The sequence below is a fragment of the Pan paniscus genome, chromosome 1, assembly GCF_029289425.2.
Source record: "Pan paniscus chromosome 1, NHGRI_mPanPan1-v2.0_pri, whole genome shotgun sequence".
Classification (NCBI taxonomy): Eukaryota; Metazoa; Chordata; class Mammalia; order Primates; family Hominidae; genus Pan; species Pan paniscus.
The window spans coordinates 180,576,986-180,602,578 of NC_073249.2; the positions used below are offsets into that span (position 1 = coordinate 180,576,986).

Sequence of the window (25,593 nt, forward strand, 5' to 3'; positions counted from 1 at the left end):
CATGCCCGGCTTTTTTTGTATTTTTAGTAGAGACGGGGTTTCACCATGTTGGCCAGGCTGGTCTCGATCTCTCAACCTCATGATCCGCCCACCTCGGCCTCCCAAAGTGCTGGGATTACAGGCGTGAGCCACCGCGCCCGGCCCCAAAACTTTTAAAAATTAAGTCTGTGGGAAAATTAAACACCAACTATATTTTATTATACTGACAATTTATTAACTTTTTAGGTGCAATAATGGTAATAAAAATCCTTATCTTTTAGAGATACATGCTAAAACATTTACAGATTAAATTGGTATGATATCTGGTTTTGCTTCAAAATAATCTTGGTTAGGGGGAAAGTAGTTGAGGGAATAAATAAACCAAGATTGGCCGTGAATTGATAATTATTGAAGCTGGGTCCCTGGGAATTCATTACACTATTTTCTGTATTTTTGTATATGCTTGATACTTTATATAATATAAAGCAAAAAATAATGGCAAATGATTAAACGACATTAAATGCATAAGAACTACAGGTTGTTTGAGATCATTTAAAAAGAGAGTGAAACAAAAAAAAATCATTGAACACCATTAGAAGTTGTTAGGACATAACTGCTTTGAAAACGATAAGGGAAGAGATTTAAGCATTTATCTTGCCATTCTGGTATGAATTTTATTTCAGAGTAATCAAATGGTCCTAGAGGATGTGAAAAAGGTTTTCTGTACAGAATTAGAGCTAATAAATGAGGAAAAATTAATAGCCTTAGAAAATCACCATTCTGTAATCCCTAGTGAAACAAGCAATTCATAAAATGATAATCAACGGATAGTAAAACAACTTGGTGAAAAATTGACCGGAAACTTTATGATGCTGGGATGAGGCTATCACCATCTGAAAATAAAAGAAGCCTGGGAGCTGGAGTGGACAGTGGAGGAGAGCTGTCCAACCAGAAACACCCGTGCCATGTAGAATAAGTTAAAAATAAATCTGTGGTGTTAAATCACTGAAATATGGGAGCAATTCATAACAGAAGTTGGCTTACCATAAAAGTATACCATTTATATATATTAAAACACATAGGCACATAATTACATATATTTTCAAAGATACATACATATCCAAACATATACTGACACAGGGAGAGGAATGAGAATAGGGACGAGGGATCAAAAGAAGAGGCCAGGCACAGTGGCTCACACCTGTAATCCCAGCACTATGGGAGGCTGATGCAGGAAGACTTCTCAAGGCCAGGAGTTCAAGACCAGGCTGAGCAACACAGTGAGACCCCATCTCTAAAAAAAATTTTTTTTTAATTAGCTGGACATGCTCGTGTGCACCTGTAGTCCTACTCAGAAGGTTGAGGTGGGAGCATTGCTTGAGCCCAGGAGGTCAAAGTTACAGTGAGCCAAGATCACATCACTGTCCTCCAGCCTGGGTGACAGTGAGACCCAGTCTCTTAAAAAAAAATTAATTTTTTTTTTTTTTGACACGGAGTCTCGCTCTGTCGCCCAGGCTGGAGTGCAGTGGCATGACCTCGGTTCACTGCAACCTCTGCCTCCTGGGTTCAAGCAATTCTCTTGCCTCAGTCTCCTGAGCAGCTGGGACTACAGGCATGCGCCACCATGCCCAGATAATTTTTGTATTTTTAGTAGAGATGGGGTTTCACCATGTTGGCCAGGCTGGCCTCGAACTCCCGACCTCAGGTGATCCACCTTCCTCGGCCTCCCAAAGTGCTGGGATTACAGGCATGAGCCACCGTGCCCAGTCTAAAATTTTTTTAAAAAAGAAGAAAATAAAATAAGAAAGGGGCCTGGTGATGGAATTCACTATGCTATGAGAAGCATGGTTTAACTATTAAATAATTAAAAATAACAATTTAAAAAGAAGACAACTAATCTATCCAATCTGCCCTTTCCAGAGAGAACCCAGGTTAGTTCACTGGGAATATAATTATCTTCAGCCTTGGGGAATAGGAGCACAGAATGGTTCTGGAGAGGAGACAGTGTTGAGGAATCCTCCACTGTGGTTACCAGGAAGGTCTCAGGTCTAAAAAGATTCCTAAACTGAGACTTTCTCCTAAGCCTGATCTTCATCTTTGGCTCTCCCTGGTGGTGATGGTACAGGAGGCATTTGACATTCTCTAGACACGGGGTCTGGACCTGCCACCTCCGCCTTGGTACCACCTCTCATTCCAGGCTAGGGGAGGCTGGACAAAGCACAGAGGTTCATTCTGGGCCTGGGTGCATCCTCCTGCCCACTTTCCACCCTGCCTGTGTCAGGCTAAAAGCCCCTCTCCCAAAGATGTCCAATTCCTAATCCCCAGGACCTGAGGATAAATATAAATTTTCTTTTAAGAGAAGAGTCTTACTATATTGCCCAGGCTGGCCTGAATTCCTGGGCTCAAGTGATCCTCCAGCCTCAGCCCCCTGAGTAGCTGGGACTACAGACACGCACCAGCTGCTTAACCTGTGAACATTTTATCTTAAATGGTAAAAGGGACTTTGAAGGCAGGATTTAATTAAGGATCTTGCCAATGGGAAGATGATACTGGATTATCCCAGTTGACCCAATGTAATCCTTACAAGTGAGAGGCAGTAGAATTAGAGAGATGTAGGGATGGAAACAGAGGTTAGAGAGGAGAGAAGATGCTCTGCTGCTGGCTTTGAAGATGGTGAAAAGAGCCACGAATCAAGCACTGCAAGCAGCATCTAGAAGCTGGAAAAAGCAAGGAAATATTCTTCCCTGGAGCCCACGGAAGGAATGTAGACCTGTCAACACTTTGACTTTAGCCTGGTGAAGCTGATTTTGGACTTCTGAACTGTAACATAATAATTTTGTTTTTTGAGCCACTTTGTGGTAATTCATTACAGTGACAATAGGAAACTAATGTCCTGCCCCAGCTTCTGGGCAGCACTAATCTGTTCTCCTAGGAGAGTAGGGTCTAAGTGAGTGTATGGCATGGGTAGGGAATCAGAGGAGGCTTCCTGGAAGCCCCTGCAGTCAGGTTGATCTGGGTTATTACAGCTCATTTGTTACTTAACTGACCTTGAGCAAATTTCTAAGTAAGACTATTGTTAACAATGCACTGTTTATAGGATTGCTAAAAAGTAAATTTAAAAATATTTTCAATTACCTAATTTGTAAATTAGCAACTTTTTTTTTAAGTCACATCTCCTTGTGGGCTTACACATATTCATTCTTCCATTCACTGAACAGGTGTCACGGAACACCCAGTGTATGCCTGGCACCATACACACAATGAGCTTGTGTCTGCTACAACTCTCAAGCATTTCTCACTGAAGCTGTCACTGAGCTTCCAGTTAGCTCAGTGCTCAACCTCAATGCCTCCATCCTAAATGCAGGCCTCAGCCAGGCATGGTGGCTCAAGCCTGTAATCCTAGCACTTTGAGAGACCGAGGCGAGTGAATCACTTGAGGTTAGGAGTTCGAGACCAGCCTGGCCAACATGGTGAAACCCCATCTCTACTAGAAATACAAAAATTAGCTGGGTGGTAGTGGCGTGCGCCTGTAGTCCCAGCCACTCAGGAGGCTGAGGCAGGAGAATCGCTCGAGCCTGGTAGGCGGAGGTTGCGGTGAGCCGAGATCATGCCACTGCGCTCCAGTCTGGGCGACAGAGTGAGACCCTGTCTCAAAATAAATAAATAAATAAATAAAATAAATAAATGCAGGTCTTTACAATGCCCACTCCCATGGTCTCTTGTCTCAGCCAGCACCACCCCCGCTTATCCCCCCAGGCACTGTTTCTGCAGCTTCCATGAGCAGCCTCTTCTTTGTCTTTACTCTGACCCCGGACAAAAGCCCCCAGTGCACTTGAGGGCAGTATGCACCCTCTGATATTTTCCACACCCTGTTTTCATCCCATCCTCTCCTCTCTCTGCATTTCTCTCCTTTTTCTTACCTTCTCCTTCTTTGAGCTCCCAAACAGCTGTACCCTATAAGCCAGAAAAGTCTAGTTAGAGAGAAGCTGAGCCTCAACCAGCCAAGTTAGAGGCAGGTAGAAGGGACCAAAGATATGTGTTTACTGGAGTTTCCGGGCTTCTCTGGTGGTGAACTGAAATCTAAGGTATTCAGCCAGGATGCCTAGACCTAAGCGGAATACCCAGGCAGCCTCACTCACCCCAGCTTTCCAGCCCCACAACACTCTCAGGTGCCTATCCAATTGACCCGTAATTCCCTGACCTGTGGAGCCACACCTACTTTTGCAAGACCCATCTAAGTTTCCTAATTTCACAGCTCCCCACCCCCACCTCTGCTTCTAACCTCCAGGTCTGAAATGCTGAGCTCTGTTCCTATGATGTCTGGAGCTACTAGCCCTCCTTCCCAGAAAAATGGTGGGTCCAGGATTGATTTTTCCTCCTATCTGTGATCCAGACTAGTGCATCCTTCACCCCTTCATCCAGTCCAGGCCCAGGGTTTTCTTTCCTGCAGCTCTTCCTCTAAAGACTAAGCTGCCTCTTTAGGAAGAGGTGAGAACGCAAACATTGTAACAGGGGCAAAATTGCTTTCAGTCCCTTTGGGCTTCAGTGGTGTTGACTGGCCAAGTGATGGAGCTGTGGGCATGTGGGCTTGTGATCTGGGTTTTCTGACCTGGACGTCGCCACAACTTTACAATGGGTGATGCTGGGCAAGTCTATGCCCTCTTTAGGTCTGACTCACTAGCCTTTCTGCGCACTGACGGGGGCTGGTCTTTAGAAGGCCATGTTTTATTTGAGCTTGGAGGTTCCACACAGCAACTCCAGCAGTGGTGCATAATGGCCACAAGAGGGCGGGCAACCTCTTCAGCTCATAAGTGTGTAGACTGAACAAGTGAACCTCAAATAGGAATACTATACAGTGGCTTCCAAGAAGGGTATAATTCCATGAACAGTGTTGCTGAAGAGAAAAAAAACGAAATAAAGGCTGGGCATGGTGGCTCAGGCCTGTAATCTCAGCACTTTGGGACGCTGAGGTGGGAGGATTGTTTGAGCCCAGGAGTTTGAGACCAGCCTAGGCAACATGACAAAACCCTGTCTCTAGAAAAAATACAAAAAGTAACCCGGGCATGGTGATGCGTGCCTGTAGTCGCAGCTACTTAGGAGGCTGAGGAGGATCACTTCAGCCCAGTAGGCAGAGGCTGCAGTGACCCGAGATCGCACCACTGCGCTCCCGCCTGGGCGACAGAGTGAGACCCTGTCTTAAAAATAAAACAACAGGCCAGGCAGGTGGCTCACACCTGTAATCCCAGCACTTTGGAAGGCTGAGATGGGCGGATCACTTGAGGTCAGGAGTTCAAGACCAACCTGGTCAACATGGCAAAACCTCGTCTCTACTAAAAATACAAAAATTAGCCAGGCATGGTGGTGCACGTCTGTAATACCAGACATTTAGGAGGCTGAGACAGGAGAATCGCTTGAACCCGGAAGGCAGAGGTTGCAGTGAGCCGAGATCCCGTCACTGCACTCCAGCCTGGATGACAGAGCGAGACTCCATCTCAAAAACAAAACAAAACACAAAACAAAACAAACAAACAAAAAACAGGAAGGGTAATTAACCGAGGGCACACTACAAAATGACTACAGAGTAGGGACTGGAATAGGAGATTCAAATTCCCAGTCTGAGGGGAAGTCAGGAGTCCCAAGACCATAGGAGTGGTATGGAGAGGTCTTGTGAGCAGTGGAAGAAGCTGAGAATATACTTTGGAGATTTCAATCATTTGAGGGGGTGGGAGGGGAAGAGAGGGTGTTTAGGGACAAGCCATGGACTGAATATTGCTCCAGAAGGACCGGGGTGGGAGTTTCAAAATGAGACTTGAGGAATTTAGGGAAGCAGAGATGATCAATTTGGCTTCCTTCCCTTCCCCAACACAGAATACAAAATAGAGAAATGGCACGAGTTATTCCAGGATTTGAGGAGGACGCCTCTTTTGCAGGAGGATGCAGTGAACAGCCAAAGTCATCTGACATCCTTTTCCATCTTTTTCCTTCTAGTATCCCAGTTTCAAGGCCCAGGAAAGGCAGGGACTAACATATGGAGCAGTTACCCAGAGTTCAAAGGGTTAATCTCTAAGAATTCATTCTCGGACACCAGCCACAGCTCTTGTCCCCGTCTCTGGGACCGTCCCCTCTGAGCCCCAGGTTGGCAGCTTCCCTGAATTCCTTCTATGATATAATTTGTAATTCGGCAGGGCTCTGGGACCCAGGCTCAGAGACCCAGGCTCTGCTCCCTCCTCAGTTTCCAGGAGTCAGGGCTTGCTCTAAGGGAGGAAGTAAACAGGCCTTTCCCTTGCTCCCTCTCCTTTTCCAGGATGGGGCCCAGGGACCAAAGAGCTTCTGTCTTTCCCTGCCACGCCCCCACGCTGCAGCCTAGACAAGGAGATTCCTTGTGTCCCGACCTCAGGCAGGCATCCTTGTGACCAAATGGTGGAAGGCTGGGGACAGGGTGGGGGAAGGGCAGTCACAAAGTCAGAAAGGATGACACCTCCCCTATCCAAGATTCTGGTACACCCCCAGAGCTCTGAGACCTTGAGGTTCTCTCTCCCTGGCTCCCATCAACAAAGGGCAGAGGGGGCCAGGACTCATTTGCATATAAAAGGCCTGGAGAAACTGAAAAGGCATGGACACACAGAAGCTGAACCTCCCGGAAGGGAGATATGGAGTCAGAATACAGGAATAGGGCCAGACACAGCAGCTCATGCCTGTAATCTCAGTAATTTAAGAGGCTGAGGCGGAAGGACTGCTTGAGCCCAGGAGTTCAAGTGCACCCTAGGCAACATGGTAAAACCCTGTCTCTGGAAAAAAATACAAAAATTAGCCAGGCATGGTGATGCATGCCTGTAGTCTTAGCTCCTTGGGAGGCTGAGGAAGGAGGATCATTTGAGTCCAGGAGGTCGAGCCTGCAGTGAGCACTACTGCACTCCAGCCTGGGCAACAGAGGGAGACCCTGTCACCCTATCTCAAAAAAAAAACAACAAAACAAAACAAAAAAATAGAATACAGGAATAGGGACAGGGTAAGACAGGGGACCATGGCAGGGTGAGCCAAACAGACTTGAGAGGAATAAATGGAGGCCCCTGAAAGCTTCTCTCCCTAAAAGCAGTCAGGAGTGCTGGCCCAGACAGGGATGCAGGGATGGAGCCACAGAGGAAGTGAGATCCCCTAGGATAAAATGAGAACACTCTATTTAAAAAGTAAGACCTGAAAAGAAGCACAAACATCTGACAATGAGAAACTTTCCTGCCAGGAGGAGTGACATGTTACTGTTCACAAGAAGTAATGGTATGGACGATAAATAATGTGATCTCACTTAGCAGCAGGGGCTCAGATACCCCTATATGACCTACTACCATCCAAGGACCCGTACAAAGGGCTCCCCATCCTGGCAGGAAATGACATCACTCAGCAGGTAGGAAGGGGTGGGTCTACCAGCCCAAACGCTTCTGGGAGGGCCAATCCATAGAGGGTTAGTCCTGAAGGTCCATGTCCCTCCTCAATCCTCCATCTTGGCCAAGAGAGGGGCCAAGGCTTCTAGACTTTGGGTGAAGTAATTATGCCCCCATCTCTTCATCTGTTAACTCCAGGGAGTCCTAAATTCCTTAAATCCTTACTTAGCTGGGGGGAGTAGTGAGAGATACTAAATACCAAAAGCCATAAGTCAATCCTTTAGAGTCAATATCTCTATAGAAGTATCTCTAGGGGCTGGGCATAATCCCAGCACTTTGGGAGGCTGAGGCGGGAGGATCCCTTGAGCCCAGGAGTTTGAGACCAGCCTGGGCAACACAGGGAAACCCTATCTCTACAAAAAAAAAAAAAATTAAACAATTAGTTGGGCATGGTGGTGCATGCCTGTGGTCCTAACTATGGGGGAGGCTGAAATAGGAGGATCGCTTGAGCCCAGTAGGTCAAGGCTGCAGTGAGCTGTGATCATGCCACTGCTCTCTAGCTTGGGTAACAGCATAAGACCCTGTCTCAAAAAAAGAAAGAAAGAAAGAAAGAGCAAGCTAGCTCTAGGGACCCAATAACTGAGGGATAAAGGCAGAGACTCCCTAGGGACTAGAGAAATGATGAGCCAGGTTTCCATGGTAACTGATTTCAGTACAGCCTCTTCCTAGTCTCAGACTGAGGGAGAATCAATTTTGGGGGAGACCACAGCTAATGGATAAAAGAGCCACAGGATTACAAAAGGGTGGAATAGTTGTTACAAGAAGGTCACATCATCCTGGCACTGCTCCCAGAACCAGTGGGCCTCGAAGCCCAGCTTGGCACTCTCATCCTCTGGTGACTCAGGTGGTCCACCTTGAAGCCTCTCCCCTGGGGGCTTCCACACAGCTCTCAAGCTCCCTAGCCTGGTGGCTGCCACATCCACCTCAGTCCTGGCCCTCTCTCCACCAGCTATAACTTTTGCCCAGTCCATCTCGGAACGTGGAGCCCCAGGTGGGCCCTGTTCATCCAGCTCGCTGGGGGCCACTGTGTCCAGGAAGCTGCCAATAGAGACACTGTCCAGCCGGTCGGTGGTGCTGGTGTCTGGCAGGCTGTCCCAGCTGCCTCGCCTTGAGCGGCCTGGGCTCCCGCCTGTCAGGCTATATTGACTGCTGGTGAGGCTGCTGCAATGACTGGTCAACGTCCCCCGCTCCTCCAACAGCCAGCGCACTGCCTCGATGCCCTCATTCAAGGTCACCAGCTGCTGCAGGATCTTCACATCGATGGCTCGCAGGTAAGCCTGGGGGAGTGGGAGAAGGAATTAGTCCCAGTTCTGGGGCATGGGTTTCCCCAGCGTTTCCAGAGGCCACTACCTTGTGGTTCAGCCAACCATGTTTCACTTTAAGACGGATGGAATTATAACGGCTTGCAGTGTAGGCTTCAGAAGCAGACAGACTGCTGCCTAACATTTCAGCTCTACCACTGATTAGACATATCTTCTTTGAGCCTCAGTCTCTTTGTTTCTAAAACAGGATTAAATCACTTACCTCACAGGGTAGCTGTGAGGATTCTGAAATGCTGTCTATTAAGTACTCAGCACAGTACCTAGCACAGAGGAAGGTCTCAGTAAATGTTAAGTATTAAAATCCAATCCTACTAAGCTTTGAACTTCATATTTAGGGTACTTCTTTTTTTTTTTTTTGAGATGGAGTTTCGTTGTTGTTGTCCAGGATGGAGTGCAATGGCGTGATCTCGGCTCACCGCAACCTCCGCCTCCTGGGTTCAAGCGATTCTCCTGCCTCAGTCTCCCAATTAGCTGGGATTACAGGTGTGCACCACCACACCCAGCTAATTTTGTATTTTTAGTAGAGACGGGTTTCACCATGTTGGTCAGGCTGGTCTCAAACCCTTGACCTTAGGTGATCCGCCCACCTCAGCCTCCCAAAGTGCTGGAATTACAGGCATGAGCCACCATGCCCAGCCACAGGGTACTGACTATTGAGCCTGCCCATATTCCCCAGAAAGACATAGAAATAAAGAATAGCAAGATAGGGTGTTAATCAGGAAGTAGATTGGGCCAAAAGGAGGCAGGAGCTGGGGAATAAAGAGAGCTAACCTGGTTCCCTAGTCTTTTCAGGGCATTGGTAGCAGCCACCGAGAGGGGAAAGGGTTGGCCAGAGCTTAGAAGGATCAGAATCCCACTGGCTGGGCATTCAGGCCTTCTCGCCTGTACACACCAGTCTACCTGTCCGTACTGGAAGTAAATTTGACTTACAGGGTAATCTCAAGCGTCCGTTCCAGCTCAGATGCACTGTTACCTTCCCTAAGCACAAGTCTGAACCTGTCTCTCCCTGCTCAAGAGCCTTTATAGGCATTGCACTGCTCTTAGAGAGTGCCGAATCCGAACATCTACAATAGCAGGGAACTCCGCCCTCCTCTTAGAGAATGAAATCTAAACATTTTAGCAACTGGCATTCAAAAGCCTGTAACATGTGGCTCTCGCCCATCTCTATAGTTTCGCCTCTAGCATTCTGCTCTGTGAACCCAAGGTGCTGCCACAAATGACTTTTTAAAACTAGTTTTATTTAGTTTTACTTTTATTATTATTTTTTGAGACAGGGTCTTGTTCTGTCACTCAGGCTAGAGTGCAGTGGCACAGTCATGGCTCACTACAGCCTCCATCTCCTGGTCTCAAGCGATTCTCCCACCTCAGCCTCCCAAGGAGCTAAGACCACAGGCGTGCACCACACCTGGCTAATTTTATTTTTTGTAGAGACAAGGTCTCACCTTGTTGCCCAGGTTGGTCTCAAACTCCTAGGCTCAAAGCAATTCTTCCAAAAGTGCTGGGATTACAGGTGTGAGCCACCACACCCAGCCCAGTTTTATTTCTAATCAAAGTAACAGATGCACAGAGATTAAAGAGGCAAACAGTTCCACAAGATTATGAACATGAACAGTTCTCCCATCCTGGTCCTACTTCCCAGAAACAACTATTATTATTTATTTAGCGTTTATTTTGGTATTTACCTCCTAATCTCCATATTTATATTGCTATTTCTTGGTATTTAAATTTTAGGCATTTTCTATTGATTTCCCACACTATATAAGATTAGGGATTTAACTTTCTTTTTTCTTTTTTGAGACAGAGTTTCTCTCTTGTTGCCCAGGCTGGAGTGCAATGGCGCCATCTTAGCTCACTGCAACCTCCGCCTCCAGGGTTCAAGCGATTCTCTTGCCTCAGCCTGCTGAGTAGCTGGGATTACAAGTATCACCTACCACGCCTGGCTAATTTTTGTATTTTTAGTAGAGACAGGGCGTCACCAGGTTAGCCAGGCTGGTCTCAAACTCCTGACCTCAAATAATCTGCCCACCTTGGACTTCCAAAGTGCCGGGATTACAAGGCGTGAACCACCACGCCCAGGCAGGATTTAACTTTCATCCCACTCCCCACTCCCCTGCCATACAGATACCCTTCCCATCTTCCATCCTCCTAATAGGCAATAAAATTACTCAGTGTTTACTTTATTAGGATTTGGAAATGCTCTTCACAGCTAAGCCATGTAGTTTACTATAGTTACTTTTTATTTCTTACAACATTTTATCCTTAGAATTATTATTATTATTATATTGCCTAGTTTGCTATGTAGTTATCAGTAAGTCAACCTCAAACACTCCCTCAATTCTCTGAATTTCCCTCTCCAGGCTTTTGAATGCATGACACGTTCTATCTATTCCATCTTCTGAGAGGCATCTCTTAAGGAGCCCTCTGCTCTGCTTCCATCTGTCCTTGCTGCACAATTGCCCTCCAGGGATCTCCCTCCATTATCATCTTGGTAATTCCTTTGCCTCTTTCCTTAGCTGGATCCCTTGTTTCTTAGATTCCATATCTTCTTTTTTCATTTACTCCTTCATTTGGGTGAATGGTTCTTTCCCTCTAGTAGCATCCTGAGAAAGTTGGCATAAGAGGTAAATTTATTGAAGCTTTGCATGTTTTAAAATGTTATTACACATCCATAAGAAATAATGAAATCATGTCCTTTGCAGCAACATGTATGCAACTGGAGGCTATAATCCTAAGTGAATTAATGCAAGAGCAGAAAACCAAATACTGCATGTTCTAACTTATAAATGGGAGCTAAACATTGGGTATATGAACATAAAGATGGTAATGATAGACACTGGGGACTGTTGGAGGGGGGAGAGAGGTGGGGGCAAGGATTGAAAAATTATTTGTTGGGTACTATGCTCACTTCCTGGGTGATGGGTTCAACAGTATCCCAAATCTCAGCATCATGTGATATACCCATGTAACAAACCTGCACAGGTACCCCCCTCCGAATCTAAAATAAAAGTTGGGCTGGGCATGGTGGCTCTTGCCTGTAATTCCAGCACTTGGAGAGGCCAAGAGAGGAGGATCACTTGAGTCTAGGAGTTTGAGACCAGCCTAGGTAACAGAGTGAGACACTGTCTCTACAAAAAATTTAAAAATTAGTCAGGTGTGGTGGTATGTGCCTGTAGACCCAGCTCCTCGGGAGGCTGAGGTGAGAGGATTGCTTGAGCCTGGGGGGTCAAGGCTGCAGTGATCCATGGTGGTGCCACTGCACCCAGCCTGGGTGACAGAATGAGATTTCTCTCAAATAAGATAAAATAGGGCCGAGCGTGGTGGCTCATGCCTGTAATCCCAGCACTTTGGGAGGCCGAGGCGGGTGGATCACGAGGTCAGGAGATAGAGACCATCCTGGCTAACACGGTGAAACCCCGTCTCTACTAAAAATTCAAAAAATTAGCCGGGCGAGGTGGCGGGCGCCTGTAGTCTCAGCTACTCGGGAGGTTGAGGCAGGAGAATGGCGAGAACCTGGGGGGCGGAGCCTGCAGTGAGCCGAGATCGCGCCACTGCACTCCAGCCTGGGCAACAGCGAGACTCCGTCACACACACAAAAAAGATAAAATAAAAGTTGAAATTATTTTTAAAAAGTTATTAATCTTTCCTCACACTATTGATAGTTTGGCTGGATATAGAATTCCAGGTTGAAAATAATTCTTCCTCAGGGGTTAAGGCATTGTTCCATTGTCTTATTTTATTTTTGAGACAGGGTCTTACTCTATAGCCCAGGCTGGAGTGCAGTGGTGGCACAATCATGGCTGACTACAGCCTTGATCCCCTGAGCTCAAGCAACCCTCCTGCCTCAGCCTCCTAAGTAGCTGGACTACAGGCATGTACCTACACCTGGCTAATTTTTAAATTTTTTTTGTAGATGGGGTCTCACTATGTTGCCCAGGCTGGTCTCAAACTCCTGAGCTCAAGGGATCTGCCCATCTTGGCCTCCCAGAGTGCTGGGATTAGAGGCATGTGCCATGGCACCCAGCCTCCATGTCTTTTAATTTTCAGTGTTAGCATTTAAAAATCTAATGCCATTCCAATCCCTGATCCTTTGTATGTGACCCTTTTCCCATTCTTGCTGGAAGCTTTTAGGATCTTCTCTTTGTTCCCAGTGTTCTGTTTTTACAGCAATTTGCCATGGTGTGGGTTATTTTCATCTATTGAGTTAGCCACTTGATGGGCCTTTTCAATCTGGAAACTGACGTTCTTCAGTTCTGGGAGATTTTTTAAAAATTATTTCTTTGATGATTATCCTCCAGTATTTTTCTGTTCTTTCTGGGAATCTTATTACTTGGACAGAGGGTGTCCTGAACTGATGATCCTCTATGTTTTTGTTTTTGTTTTTTTCACTCTTGCATCTCTTTTTTTTTTTTTTTTTTTTTTTTGAGACAGAGTTTTGTTGTGTCGCCCAGGCTAGAGTGCAATGGTGAGATCTTGGCTCACTGCAAGCTCCACCTCCCGGGTTCACGCCATTCTCCTGCCTCAGCCTCCCAAGCAGCTGGGACTACAGGTGCCCACCACCACACCCGGCTAATTTTTTGTATCTTTAGTACAGACAGGGTTTCACCATGTTAGCCAGGATGGTCTCAATCTCCTGACCTCGTGATCCACCTGCCTTGGCCTCTCAAAGTGCTGGGATTACAGGCGTGAGCCACAGCACCCAGTCACATCTATTTCTATACTTGCTCTAATTTCTGAAATATTTCAACTTTATCAACTCCTCTTTTTTTTTTTTTTTTTTTGAGATGGAGTCTCACTCTTGTCCCCCAGGCTGGAGTGCAATGGCGCACATCTTGGCTCACTGCAGCCTCTGCCTCTCGGGTTCAAGTGATTCTCATGACTCAGGCTCCCAAGTAACTGGAATTGCAGGTGTCTGCCACCACATCTGGCTGATTTTTGTATTTTTAGTAGAGATGGGGTTTCACCATGTTGGTCAGGCTGCTATCGAACTCCTGACCTCAGGTGATCCACTGCCTTGGCCTCCCAAGTGCTGGGATTACAGGCATGAGCCACCACACCTGGCCTATTATCAACTCTTTGGTTTTTCTTTTTTCTTTTCCCCGCCATGATGTGTTTATTTCCAAGTGCTGTTTCTAGTTCTCTGAATGTTTACCTTTTTACACCTTCTTGTTTTTGTTCATGGCTACAATATTATCTTTTATCTCTTTAAGGATATGCTTAATGATTTTTATAAGTTCGTATCTCTCTGTATTATCTCCATTTCATTCAAGTTGCTTTTTCTTTTCCTTTTTTTTTCTTTTTGAGACAGAATGTCATTCTGTCACCCAGGCTGGAGTGCAGTGGCACGATCTCGGCTCACTGCAACCTCTACCTCCCAGGTTCAAGCGATTCTCATGCCTCAACCTTCTGAATAGCTGGGATTACAGGTGCCCGCTACCACAACCAGCTAATTTTTGTATTTTCAGTAGGGATGGGGTTTCATCATGTTGGCCAGGCTGGTCTCAAATTCCTGACCTCAAGTGATCATCCAGCCTCGGCCTTCCAAAGTATTGGGATTACAGGCCTGAGCCACCATGCCCGGCCTCAAGTTGCTTTTTCCTATTTATTTAGGTCTATATAGAGGGTCAGATGTCTATGATCTTTAACTCCTGCTCACCCTTCAGAGTGGATCTCTACAATGACTAGAAACCGTGTATGTATGAAGCTTGCCAACTCTGAGCCTCACTACAGGATGATCTGATTGGGCTGTTTAATTGGAGGTCTAAAGTCTGTATCTTTTTTTTTTCTCTTGAGTTAATCATATTCCCCATATTATACCACTCTAGAGAGTATAATGTAAGCAAGGCTGTCAGTATCCTAGGAGCCAAGTAGGGGTAAAGGCTTGGAGAGGTATTTCATGATATTTAGTACTTTTTAAAGTTTTTGTAGAGACAAAGTCTCGCTACGTTGTCCAGGCTGGAGTGCAGTGGCATGATCATAGCTCACTGTAGCCTCAAACTCCCAGGCTCAAACTCCTCACCTCAGCCTCCCAAAGTGCTGCGATTACAGGCGTAAGCCATTGTGCCTGGCCGTATTTAGTATATTTTTATTTAGTCCCTCTTGTCCTCAACTATGCTCAGTGTCTTTTAATCTAGAGACCTTCTGTTCTATTCTCTATATATAAAGTCATTTGTCACGTAACAATGGGGATATGCTTAGAGAAATACACCAGCAGGAGGTTTTACTGCCGTGCAAATATGACAGGGTAAATGTACAAACTAGATGACATTTTAAAAAATTTATATACTTTTTAAAATATGGAAAACAAAATGTCCCAGCACAATTACTGAATATCAATCCCTACTTGATCTGCTATGCCAATATCAAGTGCCATATATCATATTTGTGTATATGCTGTGTTATAATCTTATGAAATCACTATGGTATATGCTGTTCATCAAAACATCATATGTTTTGGTCGTATGATGACCAAAACATCATATAAATATTTGTGTATGTGTACACACTTATATACATATAATAAATGTTTATTTATATATGTGCATATATACACACGATAAATGTTTATTTGACATATGTAGTCTATCATTGATCAAAATGTTTATATGGTAATCCCAGCACTTTGGGAAGCTGAGGAGGACAGATCACTAGAGGTCAGGAGATCGAGACCATCCTAGCTAACACGGTGAAACCCCGTCTCTACTAAAAATTACAAAAAAAATTTTTGCCAGGTGTGGTGGTGGACACCTGTAGTCCCAGCTACTCAGGAGGCTGAGGCAAGAGAATGGTGTGAACTCGGGAGGTGGAGCTTGCAGTGAGCTGGGATCACGCCACTGCACTCCAGCCTGGGCGACAGAGCGAGACTCCATCTCAAAAAAAAAATAAAATAAAATAAAATAAAAAATTAGCCAAGCATGGTGGCTCTTGCCTGTAATCCCAGCTACTCGGGAGGCTCAGGCAGGAGAATCACTTGAACCCAGGAGGCAGAGGTTACAGTGAGGGGAGATGGTGCCACTGTACCGTCCTGGCTAACACGGTGAAACCCCGTCTCTGTTAAAAATACAAAAAAATTCGCCGGGCGTGGCAGCGTACGCCTGTAGTCCCAGCTGCTGGGGAGGCTGAGGCAGGAGAATGGCATGAACCCGGGAGGCGGAGCTTGCAGTGAGCTGAGATCGCACCACTGCACTCCAGCCTGGGTGACATAGCAAGACTCCGTCTCAAAAAAAAAAAAAAAAAAAAAATTTACATGGTTGTTTATGTTATACATGGTCTGACATTGACCAAAACGTCATTATGTGTGTATGTGTATTTACATATACAGGTCAAATCCCGCAGGTCACACAAACACAGTAAATGTTTTTTGTATTTGAAAAATGTTTATTGAATTATTCAGGAAATAACTGCTTTATTCACATCTATGATAAACCGGAGTAAGACCATGTATTAATATTTGTACATTGAGGCCAGGCGCGGTAGCTCACTCCTGTAATCCCGGCACTTTGGGAGGTCGAGGTGTGAAGATCACCTGAGATCAGGAATTTGAGACCAGCCTGGCCAACATGGTGAAACCCCGTCTCTAATAAAAATACAAAAATTGGCCAGGCGTTGTGGCACACGCCTGTAAGCCCAGCTACTCAGGAGGCTGAGGCAGGACAATCACTTGAACCGAGGCAGAGGTTGTAGTGAGCCGAGATTACACCACTGCACTCCAGCTTGGGCAACAGAGCAAGACTCCGTCTCAAAAATATATATATATATATTTGTACATTGAGAAAATTAGACACTGGAATTAAATGGACCTAGATTTGAGTTCCAGTTTTGCCATTAATGAGCCATATGAAATTAAAATTGATTTCTTTAAACCTTCATTTCTTTATTATAATACGAGGTACTATCTAAAGGTTTGTCATGAGACATCGAAGGAACATATTAACATGCATAGCATACCATCTGACAAGTATAATACTGTAAATCAATAAATGGTAGGCTATTTGGCTCTACATATTACTATGGTCGACTTATTTACTAGTTGTGATATTACTGTGTGTGTGTGTATGTATGTGTGCAGGTTTTCATCCAGTTTTTGGCTCATAAGCCCCATAGCCATTGTTACAGTTTTTGTTATAATGCTGGGGCACTCAGAAGTAGGCTTCAGGAAACAGTCTCTTTCTGACCTTCTCCTGCTCTCCTCTCACCTTCCCAGAGTAGAACTCTAATCTGATTGTGGGTCATAAGACCCTCATTCCAGAGAAGGTCCTGACTCATACCCTGGAGGAAGGAATGCCGCAGAGAGGGGCCAATAAGAATCTAAACAGACAGGCTTTGCTGGGTTTTGATCAGACCCTTTTTGTCCAATAACATTTTGATATGGTTGTCCATGTTTCAATCGTGGACAACCAATAAAGTCTCTTTAAAAGGCCCAAAGGACCAGGCACAGTGGCTTAAGCCTGTAATCCCAACACTCTAGGGGACTGAGGTGGGAGGATCGCTTGATCCCAGGAGTTCAAGACCAGCCTGGGCAACACAGGGAAACCCTGTCTCTACCAAAAAAACAAAAAAAAATTAGGTGAGTGTGGTATTGCACACCTGTAGTCCCAGCTACTTAGGAGGCTGAACTGGGAGGATTGCTTGAGCCAGAGAAGTACAGGCTGCAGTGAGCTGTGATTGAGCCACTGTACTCCAGCCTGGGCAACAGAACCAGACCTTGTCTCAAAAAATAAAAAAAGGTCCCCACAACAGGATTCAGAGAGCTTCCAAGTAGCTGAATAGATGGAGGGTGGTGCACCCAGGGAGAGCACAGAAGTTCCGCACCCCTTCCCGTATGCCTTGCCCCATGCATCTCTTCATCTATATCCTTTGTAATATCCTTATAATAAACCAGTAAATGTGTTTCCCTGAGTTCTGTGAGCCACACCAGCAAACCAATCAAACCCAAGGAGGGGGTCATAGGAACCCCAATTTGAAGCTGGTTGGTCAGAAGGTCAGGAGGCCCAGATTTACGACTAGTGTCTGAAGAGGGGGACAGTCTTGGGGACTGAGCCCTCAACCTGTGGGATGTGACACTGTCTCCAGGTAGACAGAGTTGAAATTAAATTAGTAGACACCCAGCTGGTATCTGCTGCAGAACTGATTGCTTGCTTGCTGGTGGGAAGAAATCCTCATATATTTTGGGGTCTTCTGTGTTAATGATTATTGTTGTGTTGCATTAAGTGAAAAAATTAAAAAAACACACACACAGAGTTTAGGGTTTTCTAAACACTATGGCAAAAGCATAGAAAAAAATTTTATACCTGAAATTATTTGTGTTTTTGGAAGAATATCACAACTCTAATTCAATTGAACAAATGACTATTGGGTACATGGATTTGCTAATAATTACAAAGATAATGGAGAAGTTGTTCCTGCTTAATAGAAGCTTGCAGTCTCAATAAGGGGAGATGAACATAAATAACTGCAATATCAGACTGTACAGACTATTAACTTGATAAAGGAGATTATCTTCAATTATTTCATCCTGGAGACAAATATATGAACAGTGAAGACAACTGTCCTAGTCCATGACCAAACTAAATACATTAAACAAAGCTCCTCATACTAAAAACACTTGTCCTGCTGTTTTCCCCTCCCTCCTTTCCTTCCTTTCTGCCTCCCTCCATCCCTCCCTTCCTTCCTCTTTCCAAAATTTACATCTACAGCCGGGCACGGTGGCTCATGCTTGTAATCCCAGCACTTTGGGAGGCTGAGGCAAGTGGATTACCCGAGGTCAGGAGTTCAAGACCAGCTTGGCCAACATGGCAAAACCCCGTCTCTACTAAAAATACAAAAATTAGCTGTGTGGTGGCGGGTGCATGTAATCCCAGCTACTCGGGAGGCTGAGGCTGCAGTGAGCTGAGATTGGGCCACTGCACTCTAGCCTGGGCAACAGAGTGAGACTCCATCTCAAAAAAAAAAAAAAAAAAGAAAAAAAAAGAAAACAACAACAACAACAACAAGAACAAAACTTACATCTCCAGTCTTCTGCTAGATAAAGAATTAGCTGGCACCTGGTTGCACAGTTAGGGAGGGGATCTTAGAATATGACTTTTAAACATTCAACCAGCCCTTTTGTTTTCAGCCCCACTTGTGCCCCCAGTTCCAGAAATACCTGGTGCTTCCAACCCCTAAGACCTTTAAGGGTTTTTGCAGTATAAAATGTGTTGCTTTGGCAGGGGGCGGTGGCTCTGTAATCCCAGCACTTTGGGAGGCCGAGGCGGATGGATCACCTGAGTTCGGGAGTTCGAGACCAGCCTGACCAACATGGAGCAACCCCATCTCTATGAAAAATACAAAATTAGCTGGGCATGGTGTCACATGCCTGTAATCTCAGCTACTTGGGAAGCTGAGGCAGGAGAATTGCTTGAATCCAGGAGGCGGAGGTTGCGGTGAGCCAAGATTGCACCATTGCACTCCAGCCTGGGCAACAAGAGCAAAACTCTATCCCCCCCAAAATAAAAAAGTGTTGCTTTTCAGCTTTCCCCACTGCTGGCTTGGGACTGAGCATTTTTTAGGTCTGAGTTAGTTACCACTCTTCCTTCTGAATTTCAGTTTCCAAAATTTTGTTCCTATTACCTTGTTTCTTATTCTCATTGTCATAACGGCTTCGTGCCTTTTATTCATTTTATTTATTTATTTTTCTCTTTTTGAGACAGAGTTTTGCACAGTCGTCCAGGCTGGAGTGCAGTGGCACGATCTTGGCTCATTTCAACCTCCACCTCCAGGGTTCAAGCGATTTTCCTGCCTCAGCTTCCCAAGTAGCTGGGATTACAGGTGCACCACCACGTCCAGCTAATTTTTGTATTTTTAGTAGAGATGGGGTTTCACCATGTTGGTCAGGCTGGTCTCGAACTCCTGACCTCAGGTGATCCGCCCGCCTCGGCCTCCCAAAATGCTGGGATTACAGGCATAAGCCACCGTGCCCGGCCCTCAATCTGGTATCTTGAACTGGAATTCCCACTGACTTTATTCATTCTTCAAGCCCCAGCTCAAATGTCACCTCCTCGAGGAAGTCTTCCTTGCCCTTCCTCGAGATGGAATTAATCCACTCAGTTATGGAACCAATATTTATTGTTTCTTATTGGTGTGGCACTATGTTCGATGAAGAAAGAAAAGGCATCATTTCTTACCTTCAGAGGGTTCATAATCTAGTGGGTAAGATAAGACAATGAAGCAAGCACTTAAAATTCAGTGTGGTTGGCTTGGCATTGTGGCTCAGCCTGCAATCCCAGAACTTTGGGAGGCTGACACAAACGGACTGCTTGAGGCCAGGAGTTTGAGACTGGCCTGGGCAACATAGCAAGACTCTGTCTATATTAAAAAAACAAATAAGACTGGTAGGGTGGCTCACACCTGTAATCCCAGCACTTTGGGAGGCCGAAGCAGGCAGATCACTTGAGGTCAGGAGTTCAAGACCAGCCTGGCCAACGTGGTGAAACCCCATCTCTACTAAAAATACAAAAATTAATTAGGCGGGTGCCTGTAATCCCAGCTACTCAGGAGGCTGAGGCAGGAGAATTGCTTGAACCCGGGAGGCAGAGGTTGCAGTGAGCCGAGATCACGCCATTGCACTCCAGCCTGGACGCCAAGAACGAAACTCCGTGTCAAAAAAAATAATGATAATAAATAAATAATTTAAAAATGAAAAGTTCAGGCCTGGCACGGTGGCTCATGCCTGTAATCCCAGCACTTTGGGAGGCCGAGGTGGGCGGATCACGAGCTCAGGAGATCAAGACCATCCTGGCTAACATGGTGAAACCCCGTCTCTACTAAAAATACAAAAAATTAGCTGGGCGTGGTTGCAGGTGCCTGTAGTCCCAGCTACTCGGGAGGCTGAGGCAGGAGAATGGGCTGAACCCAGGAGGCGGAGCTTGCAGTGAGCCGAGATCGCACCACTGCACTCCAGCCCGGGCGACAGAGCGAGACTCCATCTCAAAAAAAGAAAAAGAAAGAAAGAAAGAAAAAAAGAAAAGTTCAGTGTGGCAAACGCTAGGGGAAACAACTGCTATACAGAGGACTGTAGATACCTAGAGGGCCATAACCTAACCAGGTCAGGAAATGCTTCCTAGGATAAGGGACATGAGCTGAAAATTTAAGGTTAAGAAGGACTCAGCTAGGATGGGCGCAGTGGCTCACACCTGTAATCCCAGCACTTTGGGAGGCTGAGGCAGAAGATCACTTGAGGTCAGGACTTCGAAACCAGCCTGGCCAACATGGCAAAATCCCGTCTCTACTAAAAATACAAAAGCTAGCTAGGTGTGGTGGCACATGCCCATAGTCCCAGCTACTCAGGAAGCTGAGGCAGGAGAACCGCTTGAGCTTGGAAGGCAGAGGTTGCAGTGAACTGACATTGTACCATTGCACTCCAGCCTGGGTGATAGGAGTGAAACCCTGTGTCAAAAAAAAAAAAAAAAAAATGGAAGGACTCAGCCAGACAAAGAGGTGGAGAGAAGCATTTCAAGCAGAGGAAACAGCCTGTGCCTCCTTCCAATTTGAAGTCGCCTTTCTAGAGCACAAACCCAACCACATCACTCTACAGTGAAGACTCTTCCAGGAGGCCCTTCCTGGGTTCTACCAGCACTTATCATCCTGTACTAGAAATGTTCTTCTGTCTCCTCCTTCCCTAACCGGACTGTGAGCTCCCTGAGAGCAGATCCTGCCCAATCCATTTCTGGTGCTCGGCCCAGGGCTAAGGAGGTCACATTCAGTTCTGCGATTCTCTTGCCTTTACTATCCTTGACCCCTTTGATGGTTCCCAGGATTCAGGGGTCTGGGTTGTAGTGTGTTGCTGGGAAATAAATCTGAGAGCAGATTCTATAATCCTGTGGCAGTGGGATTCCCTGACTGTGACAGCATCATTCCCAGAATAGAAGAAAGCAAGGTTTTCTTGCCAGAAAAAGAAACACTCTTTTCACACCATCTCTTGAAGAAAATAGAGTATAGGATAAACAGCTCAGGAGAGATGCAGCCTCAGAGGCGACTCCAAACCCAATTCTCCTTCCAAGGAGATTCAGGCTCCCTACTCCTCTCCTTAACATCTACATACCAGACTCTCTGCCCAGCGCTGGGGTCCTGTATGGTTTCCTCATTGCTCAATCCAAATCAGGCCCTAGGGTAAAAGCCTGGAAATCCCAGTCCGAGCTCCCAGAGCGGGGACTATCAGAATATTGTTACTACAAAGGTTCTTACAATCATCTGGTTCCACAGTCCCCATCTCCCTCTACCCCCTCCACCAAAAGGAGGAAAAACTGAGGCCAGGAGAGAGACAGAGTGCTGCTCAAGACCACAAAACGTTTCAGAAGCAGAGCCAAGACTTGAACCCGTGCATTCTTCCTTGCCTAAAGCTTTTTCTCAAACTGCCACTGTGGAGGTGGGTTGTCATAGCAACAATTCTTTGGGTGGGAGAACTAAGAAGAAGTTGCCACTGTTTCCCATTCCCACATATCCCAGTCTGGCTTGTTCACTCAACCTTTGAATGGAGGGTAGAGGAAGAAAGCAGAGGGACGAGGCCTAGAGGCAGGACTGACCTTGGCCTCAAGGGGAGGCCTTCCCCCTTTGTGCAAGGAGAGCTGGGAGAGGAACAATTGAAGGACAGTCCTTAGAGGGCTTGAACCAGTCCTGCCTTCAGTAGCCCGAAGGGAAACCCCTTGCCCCACCCCTTGTCCTTCCTGGGTGCAACCCAGTAGGCAGGGCAGAGCACAAGAAGAGATTAATATTAATAACATCCTGGCCTGAGGAAGGAGAAAAAATAGGATGGGGATCTCTCCTCATTCTGGCCCCAGAAGGCTCCCTCCCTTGTGCCCTTTCTCGGGCAGCCTCAGGCCCCAGGCAAGCTGGGTCAAGAATACAGAGAGACAAAATCAAAAGTTAAATGCAGCCCCTTAAAGTTTACAGATAGTTTCCACCAAGGCAGAAAAGAGAGCCAGAGAGACTGGGCGTGGCTCTTCCACTGACTCCCTATGTGAGTTCAGAATCTGCAAGCACGTTTTATCTGTAAGATGGGAGAAATGATGACCAGTTTTCTCATTTCAATGACATAAAATGTTCAGACTATCTGGCACAAAGCAGGTCTCAAAGTAAAGATGCAAAGTGCAGTCAGATGATCTGGGTTCAAATCATGGCCCTGCTTTTTGCGTGATGTTGGGCAGTTATTAAACTCCCTGTGCCTCTGTTTTCTTTCTTTTCTCCTGCCTCCCTCCCTGCCTCCCTTCCTCCCCTTCTTCCCCTTCTTTTTTTGAGACAGGGTCAAGCTCTGAGCTCTGTCACCCAGGCTGGAGTGCAGTGGTGCGATTTCAGCTCACTGCAACCTCCTCTTCCTGGGCTCAAGTGATCCTCCTGCCTCTGCCTCCAGAGTAGCTAGGACTACAGGCACACACCACAACACCCATCTAATTTTTGTATTTTTTGTAGAGACAGGGTCTTGCTTTGTTGCCTAGGCTGGTCTCAAACTCCTGGGCTCAAGCGATCTGCCTGCCTCGGCCTCCCAAAGTGCTGGGATTACAGGCGTGAGCCACCATGCCCACCCTGTGCCTCAGTTTCTTCATCTATAAAATATCACTTACTTAACAGGGTTACTGTGGAGATGAAGAGAGCATCATGTAAAGTGCTCAGCAAGCTGCCTGGCACATGCACTGGGTGAAAGTTAGTTTTCAAAGCAACTAGACAGTCTAGATAGGCTCTTACTAGGCCTTGAGCTAAAGTCTGTACAGTGAGGCAAAGGCAAGCCCCCGCTTAGGTGGGTACAGTCACAGCCTTGCTCTGGAGAATTGGGCACTCACCTCCAACCTTCAAGGCCAAGTGCACACTTGGCATTCAAGTCCTTCTCCCAGGGGGCCTTTCCTGACTGCTCCGCCCACCAGACTCTCTTCCCAGCCTCTCAGCTCAGGCATCGGAGCCCTGGCTGGTCTCAGAGCCCCCATGACTTCCTTCCCCTGCTCCTTCACAGACCAGCTTGGCACAGGCTGGGCACACAGGAAGACTTATTAGCTGACGTACTCACTGTGGGCTCCTGGTTGTGAGCCAGGAAGCCGATGGCAATTCCTCAGTTCCCCAGAACTGGCTGCAAAGTAGTGGCAGGTGTAAATCACCCACTTCACCGGAATCAGGGCCCTGGGGAACCTGCCAGGGCCTCGGCTGCCCTTTTGGCTCTGAATCTAGACCAGCAGCAATAGAGAAAGGGGAGGGTTGCTGTTTCCTCTTCTCCCCAAGAATGTACAGATGAGATCCAAATATCCAGTTTACCTGGGGGGCTGGCTGGGAGGAGACTGAGTCTGAGGCGAGGGAATCAGCACCAGTGGTGCTGCTACTCTCTGTCCCTGCTATGGGTCTAGGAACTTTCCATTATTTTAAGTAGGGCTGGGGGATGTAGAGGAAACGGAGAAGGTTTTCAGTGCCCCTGGTCCAGGTAGTTTTCAGCAGATAGGCCCCTTTACCCACATCTTTTCTGTGCGGAACACTGCGGCCTCACAGGAACTTAAACCCTTTCCCGGTTAGCAGAAGGAGAAAAAACCGGTTGCCTTACAACGGGGACTGGCGGGGAATAGGTGGCCCATACAGGCGGGGGGAATTTGTGCTGCGTTGGGTTCTCAGTACTTCCCAGTCCTCATCTCTCTCCTCCCAATTATTTGGCAGGAATAACTTCCAAAACCCACTGCTCCCACCCCAAGTCCTCAGGACCATCAACACCCCACTCACTCTTGGGGGACAAGTAATGGACGTCACTCCATCTCCACCCCAGCGTTTACGGATTGATCTGGGAGGGATTCTGAGCAGTTAGGTGGAGAGTTTTAACTACCTCCTCTCCAGCTTAACTCTGGGAGCATGAGTTCGTCCCTCCCGGCCCTACACTAGGGACTCGTCCCCTTGGCCCATGGATTCTGCACTCACCAGCTCCATCTTCAGCGCCATGATCTTGTCCCCCAAGTCGTGGCCGGTGCTAGGCGCCCCTGGGAGCAGCAGGGCGCCAGAGGTTCCCAGCTCACACTCGCCTCGCAGCCCGCGGAGCAGCCCTTCAGGGGTCTTCCTGCCCACCTTACCCTCCACATCCCGCAGGTCAGGCGTCTGGGACTCCACGGTCCCCTCCATGCGGGCCCACGCCTGAAAAGGGCTGGGCAACCGGACGCCGGGGACCGGCTCCCGGGGGTCCTCCCTTCGCCGCTGCTAAAGCGGAGCAAAACCGGTGGGTCCCCGCCTGCGCGGCGCGGGGGCGGGAGGAGGGCGCCGTAACACTCAGAAAAGCCGCGCAGCACCGTCTGTGGATGTATTCGAGTGCTGCGCACACAACCTCTGGCCCTGGATTGCGTGGGGCTGGGCGATTCTGGAGTTGGACCTGAAAGAGCACTCGGAGACCTCAGCGCCTTCGCCCCACCCTGGCACTGAATCCAGCCAGGCACACAGCAGGCGCCCAATACATGTTTGCAGAATGAAGTCTAAGCAGCTTCAGTCAGAGATGTGGGAGTTTAAGGAACAGTGGTAACAGAGAGCTGCAGAGGGCTTGGAAGTCTTCCTGGAGCAGAGGAATTGGGTCTAAAACGATGACTGGATTTTAGCTACACACACACACACACACACACACACCACCACCACCACCACCACCACCACCACCACCACCACCACCCCTCCCCCCGGGGCTAGAATTCAGACTAACGGAGTAGAAAAGGGCAACCAGTACTGAAGCTGAAGAGGTCCACGTTGGGTTCACAAGCAAGATGCTCCTTAAGCTTGACTGTGCCTATGAATTATCTGCGGATCTTGTTAAAATGCAGGTTCTGATTTTGTAAATCTGGGGTGGGGCTTGAGATCCTGCTTTTTTTTTTTTTTTTTTG

The 25,593-nt window shown here is 46.9% G+C and overlaps 2 protein-coding genes across 2 annotated transcripts in view; one reads left to right on the top strand and one right to left on the bottom strand.

The window, feature by feature from the left end:
• Positions 1-192: 192 nt before the first annotated feature.
• LURAP1 (leucine rich adaptor protein 1) lies at positions 193-25,361 on the bottom strand. Its single transcript, XM_003812757.5, has 2 exons — positions 24,656-25,361; positions 193-8,695 (listed from the first exon to the last, which is right to left on the bottom strand). The coding sequence occupies exons 1-2, from the start codon at positions 24,851-24,853 to the stop codon at positions 8,174-8,176; spliced, it is 720 nt and encodes a 239-aa protein (XP_003812805.1). The 5' UTR covers positions 24,854-25,361; the 3' UTR covers positions 193-8,173.
• POMGNT1 (protein O-linked mannose N-acetylglucosaminyltransferase 1 (beta 1,2-)) overlaps positions 7,427-25,593 on the top strand; it is a 32,214-nt gene continuing 14,047 nt past the window's right edge. Inside the window, exon 1 of the mRNA XM_034964109.3 lies at positions 7,427-8,689. The gene's annotated coding sequence lies outside the window, so the exon portion shown is untranslated. The remainder of the gene's footprint in view (positions 8,690-25,593) is intronic.